Source organism: Stegodyphus dumicola, chromosome 3, assembly GCF_044657685.1.
Source record: "Stegodyphus dumicola isolate Sdum_Otavi_A_Nest chromosome 3, ASM4465768v1".
Classification (NCBI taxonomy): domain Eukaryota; kingdom Metazoa; phylum Arthropoda; class Arachnida; order Araneae; family Eresidae; genus Stegodyphus; species Stegodyphus dumicola.
In genome coordinates this window covers 119,579,284-119,593,170 of record NC_140770.1, presented here as the reverse complement: position 1 = coordinate 119,593,170, position 13,887 = coordinate 119,579,284, and the positions used below count along the sequence as shown (strand labels likewise).

The window sequence follows — 13,887 nt, the reverse complement described above, 5'->3', positions numbered from 1 at the left end:
TAATCTTCGAATTGGATCCGGCTTATTATTTTTTGCAGACTGTAAGAGCAATTTGATAAAAGTAAACTTGAACTTCCGATTATGTCAAATAGAATTTCCGATGCTGGAGCTCCCAAAGGATCTACAAAACGAAAGTATGTTTCGATGTCCATCAAACTAAAAGTGGAATTGCTGCAAAAAATGGATAAAGACATGAAGAAGGTGACAGAGAGGTTAGTGAAAACGAAAAAATTTCGATTGACAAGTTAGTCGGTATTCTCGGCACAGCAATTACGGGACTTGAACAGCGGAATTCTGACAACAACATGGATAGTGAATTTGATAGGAGTGGGAAAATACCTCTTAATGAAGGTTTGGAACATGGTGAAAAATACCTAAAATTTTTAGAACAACAGAGCTGTGTTACAGAGCAAGAGATTATGACTAATGTAATTTACAGAAAGGAAAAAAAATTCTGGAGCACCCTAATGTTTTAAAACAAACCTCTATATTAAAAGAATGCTTGAAACAAGTACAAAAAGTGGAATATTTTATGCTTTATTAATGTCCCTTATTTTCAGAAATCTTTATTGTATATGTCCTTGATGTTTCCGTATGTCCTTAATGCCCTTATTTATTTTGCACTTTAGTCTAAATATTATGATTTATCTTTTCTATCCTGAAATCTGCACAGTCTCTGTTCCAAGCATTGTGAATTTCTGGTCTTCTGTTGTACCAAAAATATGCAGCTGTTCTAAGTGGTGTGAAGTTAAGAATAAAAAAAGATTCCTCCAATGTCCCTCAGCCCCCTCCCCACAAAAAAAAAAAAAAAAAAAAAAAAAAAAACAGTAGCACGGAGAGAGGAAGAGAGAAAAGAAATGAATATTTTCAGATGAGCCTGAAATAGCTTCTAAGGCTCCAGTTGTGCTGGAAGCATAGTAGTCATGGATGGTATTATTTGGAGCATATCAGCAGGTGCTGGCTAATATCCTAAGTATCAAAAACCTTACCACATTAAGAAAATGCAAGAAAGTTTGACGTTAAGTGCTTATTTGTGCATATTTATTTGGACTTCTGGCAGGTAACACACCTTCAACAACATATGATGGTTCAATGATCGATAATCCCATAAAACAGCAACAGTTCAAAAATTGCTTACAAATTTTGAATAACAGAATAATGTAGCACACAACATCAAAAAAAAAAAAAAAAAAAAAAATAAATTTAAAGATTAGATTTCTGCCAATAAAATATTTTTAAAAATGCCATTTCCATGAAGTAAAATTATAGTATAATCTATATATATTTCTGCTCACAATAGAAAGTTTTTTTGGAGAAAGAAAAATACAATAAATACAATTATACATCTGGCATCAGTGATTTTAATAAAATGCACAAGAAAGCAGAGTTTAATAGTTTCATTTGTAGAAACACACTGATGTATTGCGAATGTGAAATTGTGTATACCAATAGAAAATAAACATATAAATATTTATATAAATTTATGACAATATTTACATTCATGCACATTTTAACAATAAAATTTTATATTAATAAATAATACTAACTGTTCTAACTGTAAACAGTCTTTGTTAAACTGGTCTCCAATGAGGGTCTTTGTATCACTCCCAAGCTGCCTCTTAGATTTGGCTTCAGCCATTTCAGATGTTATTGCAGGTTTTGGTGGTAAAGGAGGAATCTGAAGCATAATAATTTTATATTTGTGAAGTTTCAAAACTCAATATAATTTTTATGTTTCATGTGTCAAAACTTGTATGGTATTCATCTTACACAGTCTATGAATGAATAATAAGTAAATGGAATTAATTCAGAAAAACAATCTAAATCACTTGACCATATACATCATGTTACATAATATTTAAAAAATTAAACAAATAAAGTGGATTCACAAGCTAGCACCACATTAAAAGTTCAGTAAAACTAGAAATTTCAAGGATTACCTGTCTGCTTCATCAAATGGAATCCAAAGTTTAAATTTCAAAATAAAAAATAAATAAAAATTTACTTTGATATTCAAATTACATATGGTAATCAATCACAAAGAATTAACTTTTCTTTAATAAGAGATATAAAATTTAAAGTAATAAAGAAATATACACAGTTTTAATCTTTAATTTGCGTTTATTTAGAAATACTTTAATTTGTTAGAAATAACCAAAATGAAGAATTAAACTGAATCAGAAACTCTTTATAATATTCAGAACACTTTTTTTTTTAAATCAAGGACAAAGATCTGTATAAAAAAAACAATTATTATTTTTTTTTTTTGAATAGAAGTTTTTGAAAACATTAGGTTGCACTCCAAAAAATCAATGTATGAGGATCAATCAGAATTAGCAAGGAAAAACAAACTACTGGAAAAAATCAAAACATACAGCTTTCTTTTTACCCTTCTTCATTTAAATAGCTATCTACCTACATACACAACAAAGTCCGAGATCCGGACATCCAATATCCAGAATGAACTAAAATCTGGACCTCAAAATTGGCAACAACTATTTTTTAATGCTTTATGCATGATTACCGCCCATAAGAAAACATGTAGAGAATCTCAATTCTTAATTTCACTTCGGCACTAAATAAAATATTTCATTACCAATCATCTGACGTAAATTTTGTATGATCATTAATTTGGCTCGATAGCTGCATATTTCCTTGGCACATACCTCAGACCAAAACGTTCTACATAGAAACATCATTGATTTTACACCTACTAATATTTTAAATCCCTGATGCCAACCTGACGAATCATTATTTATTACATTTTGCTTTCATCACCGCATATTTATCAACACATGACAACTTGAGTCACATACAACAATTTTATATTAGTAATTGCATAACAAAGAATATGAAACCTTTTATGTTGACATTACGTTTGGCGATGAATACAGATTTAAGTTAAATGTTCTATGTTGACAAGCAACAATTTAACAAAAATTTCTTTCCATATGCTAAAAATAGATTTTATTAATGATACTCATAGGCCAAAAGATTACATTTACGGTTATTTGAATTAAGAATAACTGATTTTTTATTCATATAAACCCACAATCGGCTCCAGAGCTCTTATGGCCACACTGGGTGGCTGAATGCAGGGAAGACAAGATTTTTGGAATTTTAAGGAGCAACAAAATTAAAGGATGATAAAATTTTTAGAATTTAAGGAAATCACTGGGATCTAAAATTTAGAACTTAGGGAGGCGCTTGGTAATAGAATTTAGGACCTGCACAGAGTGCATCAGACAGTAAGATATGTAGCGCCGACCCTAAACAAGCCTTAAATATATGTGAGAATTTATTTACTCAGGACACAGATAAGCCTTAAGCATGTGCAAGAAAAAGATGCAAGTGTAATAAATAACTAAAATTAATACAATTTAGGCTTAGTGCGTGATAGAAGCAAGACAAAATTTTAAGCAACATTTCATCTTTTATTGCCAATCTCATGCTACATATAGCATGAATAAGGTATAGCGGACGCTGTTAAGCTAGGTTAAAATCATACTTTCCTGATTCTAAAGAATTTTATTTAATATAGCAGATTGCACTGTTCCTCAACATTCTCTAATTTGATCTAGCTTTTTATTTCTTTCAGGCTGTTCTAATTAGAGCAATTTTATGAAAACTAATGTTTGAACTTTCGATTATGTCGAAAAGAGTTTCTAATTCTGGAGCTGCAACAGGATATACAAAGCAAAAGCATGTTTCAATGTTCTTTAAACAAAAAGTGGAATTGCTACAAAATATGGATATAGCTATATCCTTCTGAAAATTATGCGAGGAGTATGGCATTGGAAAACAACAGAAAGAGGAACTTTATGACTTTTTTGTGGATTCTGAAGCCCCACTCGCATGAATAACAGAAAAATTATTCGCTATGCTAAAATTGACGATCATGACAAAGAGATAATTGAATGATCACAGAGACGCAGCGAGGGCATGCCATTTACGGGTCCAAAGCTAATGGCTCAAGCCAAAATATTTCACTAAGAAATGAACTTAAAAACGGAGGGCACATATTCGACAAATTGGCTAACCAAATTTTAAAATCGATGTGGTATAAGGCAAATAAAAATTTCAAATGAGAAAGCTTCAGCTGATACTTAAGTTGCTGAATTATTTGCATGCGAATTCGCAGAACTTTTACATAGTGAAAGTTATCTGCAGAACAAATTTACAACACTGATGAAACTGGTCTTTTCTGGTAATATGTACTGTGAAATACCTTAGCAACCTCTACAGAAAAGGCTTCAACTGCTGTCTAAGATTCCAAAGCTAGAGTAACAATTTTAGCATGTGCAAATATTGCAGGAACGCACAAGTGTAAACTTTTCATAATCGGAAAATACACGACCTCGTGCATTTAAAGGAGTGCCGATTTTCCCATTATACGAGGGCTATCCAGAAAGTAGATTACGTTTTGGAATAAAAAAATAAACAAAGTATAGGAAACAAATTTTATTATATACAGATGAAAGCCACACTCAAATACTACTTTTCTACATAGTCACCATACAAATTAAGGCATTTATCGTAGCGATGTACGAGCTTGGAAATTCCTTCGTCGAAAAATTCGGCCACCTGCGCCTTCAACCACTTCGTTACCTCTTCTTGCAGCTGTGCGTCGTCATCAAAACGCTGCATAGCCAGCCACTTCTTCATTGCTGGGAATAGGTGGAAGTCGCTCGGTGCCAGGTCGGGACTGTACGGCGGATGAGGAAACAACTCCCACTTAAAAGATTCAAGAACTTTACGAGTGACATTTGCCGTGTGGGGCCGGGCGTTGTCGTGAATCAACAAGATCTTAGAGCTCAACATTCCTCTGCGCTTGTTTTGAATTGCTCTTCTGAGTTTTTGGAGAGTTTGGCAATACCTTTGAGAGTTTATTGTAGTGCCTCTTTCCAGGAAGTCCACCAAAATTACACCTTTTCTGTCCCAAAAAACAGTCGCCATCATCTTCCTTGCCGACATTGTTTGCATGCATTTCTTGGGTTTTTGGGGAGAACTTGTGTGCCCCCACTGCATTGATTGCAATTTCGTTTCACAGTTCACATGTTTCACCCATGTTTTGTCACCAGTAACGATGCGATCGAGTAAAGAGTCACCATCCTTATGGTAAGCGTCCAAAAAGTTCAACGCTGCAGCCATTCGCTGATTTTTGTGGTCCTCTGTCAAGACTTTTGGAATCCATCTTGCACAAAACTTGTGGTAACCAAGCTTTTCGCTGATGATTTCGTGCAACAAACTTCGCGAAATTTGTGGAAAACTCAAAGAAAGTTCCGTTATTGTGAAATTTCGATTTTCACGGACTTTAGCATCGACTTTTTCGAGAAGTTCGGCGGTCACTATGCTGGGTCTCCCACTTCGATCTTCGTCGTGAACATTGGTTTGGCCATTTTGAAATCTTATGACCCACTGACGCACTCCACCTTCAGTGATAATGTTGTCCCCATACACTTCACGAAGCTGCCGATAGATTTCTATCGGTTTACAGTTTTTTGCAGTCAGAAACCTTATTACTGAGCGCACCTCGCAGCTCGCGGGATTTTCAATTAACGCAGACATTTCAAACCGTCACAGTATCTGAACGGAGCACAGCACGAACCTCTCACTAGCACGGCTAGATGCAGACTGAGCTGCGCAACGCTCTGACCCCAAGATGGCCGCGCTAGCCCCGCCCCTAGCGGACAGACGGAAACGTAATCTACTTCCTGGATGGCCCTCGTATATCATGAAAATAAAAGAGCATGGATGACAAGCATTAATGTATGATTGGTTTGAAATCATTTCATACCTAAGGCTCGGCAATATTTATATTCGGTTAGTTTACCTGATGATGCTCACACTTCAGTTAAAGTTTTAGTGAAAGATAAAGAATCCATATTATTCTTTTCTCCAAACTGTATGTCCATCATTCAGTCTATGGATATCAGAATAGTACACGTGCTGAAATGCAAATATAAAGTAGCATTTTTAGAATCCAGGTTAAATTTCTTCAATAATGCAAGACTATTCAAGATTTTTTAAAATACTTTAGCATAAAATCTGCTGTGTGGAACATTGTAACCTCATAGGAGGATGTACCTCTAGATACTTTAAAAAATGCTTGGCATAATTTATGGCCGAAAGCTAGCATATTTGATGGTAAGGATGAGAAATGTGAAAAAGCAGAAATAAAGAAAACAGAAGTTTTTCATTGCAATAACAATGCCCCAAATATCAATAAATTAATGGACGGCAAAATCTGCAGCATGGTTTTAGATCCAGAAAATTCCACTACTGATAGTGAAGAAAGTAACAGAGAGGTTATTGAAAACAAAAAAATTTCGAATGACAAGTTGGTTTGAATTTTCGACACAGCAATTACAATGACTTGAACAATGGAACTTTGTAACTGAATAAGAAATTATGTCTGCCTACAGAATTAAAGAAAAATATTAGCACAAAAAACGAAGCAACTTAAACAAACTAGATTGAAAGAAATGTTTAATAAAGTAAATTAATATTAAGCTTTTTTTGTAAATTTTGTTACCCTTTATATCACAAATGCCTCATTATTTCATAAATCACGATTTCATATTTTTAATTTTATCATTTCCAGATGCCATCTTACAAGTTTTAAACAAATGATCTAATATCTGGAAAAAATCCCAAATTCGGAATCGCCGAAGAGTCCAGATCTTGGACTTTGTAGTGTATATAGTTTGAGTTTAAAATTTAATAGGCAAAAGATACAAAATGATTTCATGTTCCTATGTTCAAAGATATTTAATATGTTAATGAATCATAATTGAACCAAACTGCTGAACCAGGAAAAATGCTCAAGTTTACTCTTTTTTTTGTACTTTAGGCCTGTAATACCCTCATAACTCCTTATGATTTTCTTTCCCTCTGAGGATTCATAAACAAATAAATTGAAAAGCCTGTGTCATTTTCTTTTGTTGAGTTCACTATTTCCAATTTAACCAATATGCTGAAGGCCAAACTATCATCCAACAGTGACTGAAACAGTCTGAACAGAAAGTATACTATCAGTCACCAGTGACTGATATAAATGGAAAGTATATTATTAAGTATATAAATGGAAAGTATATTATCAATCACCAGTGACTGATCGTCAGCCTGAATAGAAAATATATTATTAGTCACTGGTGACAGACATAATCCGAACAGAAAGTATATTGCCAGCCATCCTGACTAATGCTAATAACTGACATAGCATTTAATGAGTTAAAGATAACTATGCATGTGTTCAGCCATTCTGATGCACAGCTACTTACAGCAGGTATTTGCATAGAAAATTTAAAACAGATTTTCTATGCGAATACCTGCTGTAAGTAGATGTTATATTATACAATTCGATTTTATATTATATGAAATTGTAACTTAGTATGCAATAAAAACATGATACTTCTTTTGAAGCACAAAGTGCCTAAAGGACAACTGAAGATTGTTGACAAATTAAAAAAGTAAAAGAGATGCTGGAATATTGAATCAATCAAAATCATTAACTAAAAAGACACAACAAGAATAACAGAAAAATGCAGAACAATATTTCATATTATATGAAACTATTTTCAGGCTTTTCCTAACTCATTATTATACCTTGCTATGACACCTCGTTATGAAAAATATTCAAAAAATCTAGTATCAATGTCATTTTTAAAATGCAGGGATTCCTCTTTCCTCGCTATAGCTAAAAGTAATACGGCAAAAAAGCTTGTCATAGGATTCAGACAATTATTAATAAACTGCAAGATTTTGACATTTATATTCACTTTACTTATGCTCATGGATATTGTGGAAATTTAGATGAAAGGGCTGGTATTTAAGCAGCACTCAAGAATTTTACGTTGATTTAAATTTGAGCATTCCAGTTTTTTCATTAGAAGTTCTTTTATATGAAACACATTATTTGTATTTGGAACAAGAAACCCAAAACGTGGCTTTACATATTCACCTACCAAAACCATATAAACAAAAAATTTTCCCTCTAGTTTTTCAGAGATTGAAAAGTAATCAATTTTCCACACATTCATTCTATCTGCACATGATAATTTTAAGTACTTTAAAGTAACCTAGCCTTGCTTCAAATGTGATATACAACTGCAGTAGTAGCAATTAAGATGTCAATCTATTATTCTTAGTATGTTCATCATGTCCAATACAGGAAGATAATATGGCAATAAAGAACTTATCTACATCTTGGCCATGTTCATCATGTCCAATACAGGAAGATATTATGGCAATAAAGAACTTGCCTACATCTTGGCCATAATTTTTTCTGATTATTTTATAATTTCAATTTTAAAGAATATTGTTCTCAATTTATATTTTAAAGCATTTAAAAAGTTTCCTTAACCATTATTTAAATTTTACAAATTCTTTTTTTTTTTTTTTAATAACATTTTGTTTTACTTTTTTATTATGTTATTACTGTAACTTACTTCTGTAAGCATCATGATATACAAGGACATAACAAGGTAGAGAAGTATCCATATAATTTCAGCCATTAGATTAAAACATGAAATACACAATTAAAAAAGATATCTCTGACACATACGATAAAAAAAAATAAAATATTCCAACACATATAATGAGCCAAGATTGCTTTGTATGCTTCAAATAAGTCTCTTTCATATCATACAAATGCAAATCGTACATTTGTAATATTAGGATCAAAGAGTTGAGGTGTAGCTTTAATGGTTGGAAATTCAAATGTGAAAATTGTTTTCACAATGCCACGCAAGCATGTCTTTTGAAAAGATGACTGTATAATATGAAGAAATGACATCTCATCAACTAAATCTGAAAAAATAAAATCCTTGCTACAGAGCTTAATTTTGAAAATTTTACAGTTTTTACATTATTTATGCAAATATTTATATTGGAGAGATAATCAAACCAAAACTTGAATGTAAGAATTTTTTATATTCATAAAATATAACTAAATACTTAACAATTAAATAAAAGGTTGACTACATTCTCCTCTGAAACCCCTCTTTCGCAGTTCAGAACCCCTGCTATATACATATATTTTTCTACTCGCGTCCACCCCCTCAAATAACTGTGCCATGGAGGTAAGAATAAAAGGAGGTGCCAACCCTGCACTATGAACTGACACAGGGCTTCCAAGCTTTAGAGGGGATTTTTTATTTTTTATTGTTGTTTACATCCAGAGCATCCTAGACAGCTCTTTGGCAGTATTTCCACACCAATCAAAAATTGGGTACACTTTTGCATAAAAAAAATATTCATTGTTGGATGGGCTATAGCAATTTGTATAAATTACAGGCATTTTCGAAAAAATCAGATCTTGGTTATTTTTTGATAAATTGCAACAGCAATTTTGATTATGAATTTGCTTATAAAATTCTGAACTACAAAACTATAAAAATATAGATTTTAGCAAAATGTTTATATTATGCGTAAAGAATGAAAAATACCTTACGGTACCTTTAAAATGTCCAAATATTGTTATATATATATATATATATATATATATGATATTTTCCAGCAGTCGTGATGAAGCTTGGTATCAAAGTTCAGGCATTGCTTTTGCAGAGTGGTAAGGCGGAATCCAAATGACAAGACAAGATGATTTAGTCTTTAAGTGCACATCTTTATTATATAGCTTTAATTCAATTTTCACTGTAGATCACTTTTTGCTTGATGCACATCGAAACATGCTTTTGCTTTGTAGATCCTTTGACAGCTCCAAAATTAGAAACTCTTTTTGACATAATCGAAAGTTGAAGCTTAATTTTTATAAAATTGCTCTAACAGTCTGCAAAAAATAATAAGCCTGATCCAATTAGAAGATTAAGGAACAGTGCAATCTGCAACATTAACTGAAATGCCTTAGAATCAGTAAAAATAATTTTAGCCTAGCTTTTACTGTCCGTTATACATTAAACATGCATGCGTAAAGCATGCAAAAAAAAAGTTTGTGGCTTTGAGGCCCGGATTATAGATCATTCCGGATAATTGACATCCGGATTACGAACTTTATACTGTATATGTTTATCAGTAAAGTACTAAAAGAAAACATGCAGAAATAACAACTACAAAAAATTTTTACAGCCTAAAAAATAAAGGAAAAGGATGGTACTGAAATGAGTCAGATAGTACATGTGCAGTCATTTCTCTTCAAGAATCACCATGCTGCATAGGAAAATACTATACAGATAAAATACTATACTACAGACCAGACTTCAAGAGGATGGGAGCCACAAGTCCAAATTTGTATCCTTTTAAAAATAATGAGACAGGTTTTGGATATAAAGAAACTTTTGAAGTAAATTAATGAACATGTGATTAGCATGACTGCATATAAATATGAATAAACGCATCTCTTATCTACTGTTTTGTGTTCAGAAAAGCCTAACGAAAATAAAAATTTGTAACTATTCTACTGCACAACTTCTTTCTTCAGGTAGAGATACCAAATATTTTCTTTTGATTTCAGTTATAACTTTCTGTTTATAATTATAGTTGTTTTATTTTAGTAGAAGTAAAATGAATCGGAAGTATATTCATTGTGTACAATTACATAAAAAATATTATTTGAGTTAAATTACAAATCATTAGTTAAAGGAAAATTCTTTTTTAACACATGAGCAGTTTTTAGAAAGGATAAATTAAATGATACACTTTAATGTGCACTGCAGACAAACTGTTATTCAAGAAAGACTTTTTATTTAAAAATAATCTATTAACTTGTTTAGGCTTTCACTTAAAAAGTAATTTTGTTTCTTCACACAATTAATACGAGGGTTGGAACTTTAATAGTGGCAAATATTTATTTACAAGGAATACAAAAGTGATTCATATCGTGTTTTACAGTCCTTCAATATAGTCGCCAGCATTGTGTACAACCCGTTTCCAACGACGTGGAAGTCGCAGAATACCTGTAGCAACGCCTGTTTTGTTGATAGTTTGAATGGACCGGTCTACTGCCGCAAGAATCTCAGGAACAGTTTGGAAGCAAGTGCCATGAAGTGGTTCCTTCATCTTAGGAATTAAGTCATAGTCACAAGGGCTTAGATCTGGGGAGTATGGTGGATGGTAAAGCACTTTCCAGCCCCATCGCTTGAACAAATCAGTCACAGCTTGCGCTGCATGCAGCCGAGCACTGCCATGCAAAATGAGAGGAGTGTTCTGCAGAAAGTGTTGCCGTTTTTTTCTCAAACCTGGTCGGAGATTGTGCTCCAAAAATGAGCAGTAATACTGCACAGTGACGGTCTGCTGTGGAGGAACGGTATGTGTTAGGATGACACCATCACAGTCGCACACGAGAATCACCATAACTTTCACTTTGCTGGGGTTCTGATGAAATTTTGAACGTCGTGGTGACCCATGATGACGCCATTCGTTTGATTGGCGTTTCAGTTCAGGCTGGTACGATCAGGCTTAAGTCGCATCCAGCGTAATGATACGGCGTAAAAAAGCATCTCCTTCGCGCTCACAGCACTCCAGGTGGGTTTGGGCAGCATCGTATCGTAGCCATTCCTGCATTTCCGTCAATTGATGTGGAACCCATCGTGAAGCAATTTTTCTCACGGACAGGCGTTCCTTAAAAATGTGCAGCACAGTCGTATGCGCTAATCCTGTTTGTTTGGCCAGCTGACGAATCGTTTGGCGGCGATCACGGCCCATTAGTGCGGCAACAGCTTGCACGTCTGCATCGCTGACACTCGGACGACCTGGCCACAGCATGTCTGCAACGTTTTGGCGTCCTTCATTGAATGCTTTCACCCATCTTGCTACGGTTCTGTAAGGCAATGCAGATTCCCCGCAAGCCCCTTGAAACCCTTGATGACACTGTCGTGCTGTACAACCTCTGGCACATTCAATTTTTATCCAACATCGTTGTTCTTGTTTTGAAAACATCCTGACAACACTTACTTTAGACCGCGTGCTAATACAAGGATCCCTTCTTCGCGTCACTTCGCGTGTATATGACATAGGCAGGACGAGTCTTTTTGCTGAGAGGTAAGGTAGGTATGTAGTTCACGTGTGGTATACGCGATATTCTTTGGTTTTGTTGCGTAGCAATTTTTCAGCTGTGTTGCCACTATTAAAGTTCCAACCCTCGTATAAGGACCAACATACTGAGATCATTTGAATCTTTGGTTGGTTTGGTTTGGAATTGTTAAAATATTTTCCCCAAAACTTTGGAATAACAATTTTTGGTTTTATAGTCAAAAGTCTTTAATCCGTTTTATAGTCAAAAGTCTTTAATCCAGAATGATCTATAATCCGGACCTCAAAGCGACAAACTTTCTGCGCATGCGTAAACGTGTTAATGTATAACAGACAGTATAAGCTAAGCTAAAATTATCTAATTATCTATTTCAGTTAATATTGCGGACTGCGTTGTTCCTTAATCTTCTAATTGGATCCGGCTTATTATTTTTTGCAGACTGTTAGAGCAATTTTATAAAAGTAAGCTTGAATTTTCGATTATGTCAAAAAGAATTTCCAATTCTGGAGCTGCCAAAAGATCTACAAAGCGAAAGCATGTTTCAATGTCCATCAAACAACAAGTGGAATTGCTGCAAAAAATGGATAAAGGCGTATCCTTTGTTTTTCTAACCATGCCGAAATCTGTTTATCAATTTCACGCTGCTCTGCGGGGGGAGGAGGGACGTTGCGGCGAGCAATGAACTGGAAGTTGATCTGTCAGCACTATCCTCATCTTCAGGGCAGATGTTTTTATTTTATTTGACTTATAATTCCTTACTAAATGTAGTATTTCATGTTGATGTACTCCGTCTTTGATATGATTTAAATCAAATTCCTCGTCATTATAAATATCACGAATAGACATCAAATAGTTTTCTGGTTGCAATTTTCTCATTTCGACTATGTGTAATGTATGCTTTACGCATGCGCGTGTTGAAAGAAATGTTTAATAAAATAAACAAATATATATGAAGCTTTTTTTATTTTATTTTATTTTTGTAAATTTTGATACCCTTTAGATCATAATTGCTCTTTATTTCCTAAATTACGGTTTCATATTTTTAATTTTATAATTTCTGCATGCCATCTTGTTAAATAAACCGATATCATATGAAGAAGCAAGTCAAAAAATAAGAAACATATCTTTTCCCATTTTTTTATTGAAACTTAACAACACGTGCACAACATTACAACGGCATCCATAGCTCACACGCGGAAGAAAGACTTGGTGTTGCCAACATGGTAAAGATAAATGTACCAAACTAACACACCTCCTTACATTTATATTTACTAATTACAAATAAACATAGATATAAGCAACCTTTTCATCTTTACCATTTACAATTAAGCATAGATATAAACAATAACATTCAACACTTAACACAAATTATTTTAAAAAAGGTTTCTTTCATTAACTTAAATGTTAAAATTAAAGTTAAACACAATTTAGTTTACATAAGGACATCACCAAAATCTATTTCATTTCAAGCAAAAATGTTTAAATAAACAGTATACAAAATTTATTTCAATTTCAAACCTTGTCTGAATTTCATAAATTTAATCTTTCCTAAAGACTTAAAGATATTTGCAATATTTGATTCTGAATCAATCTTTACAATTTCAATTATTCCATTTTGAACATTTTCGTGAACATAATGTTATTGAACTTTTACGTGTTTTGAATTTTTAGTGAAGTTCCCATAGTTAGCAATGGCCAAAGCTCCTGAATTATCTTCATAAATTTTAATGGGGTGAGTTATATTAGCAAAAACATCATTCACAACATTTTTTAAGAAATTAATTTCTGTCACAGCCTTAGATAGAGCAATATATTTGGCAAAAGTGGAAGATTTTGTCACACAATTTTGCTTTTTGGATTTCCAGTAAATTGGATTACCAAATAATTCAATAACAAAC

General features: G+C 33.3%; 1 protein-coding gene across 5 annotated transcripts in view; it reads right to left on the bottom strand.

Annotated features, from left to right (window-relative positions):
* Positions 1-13,887, bottom strand: part of LOC118189900 (sorting nexin-32-like) — a 124,816-nt gene that overhangs the window by 73,434 nt on the left and 37,495 nt on the right. For all 5 annotated transcript variants that reach the window (XR_004758335.2, XM_035360606.1, XM_035360607.2 and 2 more), the window contains one exon: positions 1,548-1,678. Coding sequence is in view for 4 of the 5 variants with exons in the window: in XM_035360606.1 (XP_035216497.1) it covers positions 1,548-1,678 (131 nt within the window). In the remaining variant the exon portion in view is untranslated. The remainder of the gene's footprint in view (positions 1-1,547; positions 1,679-13,887) is intronic.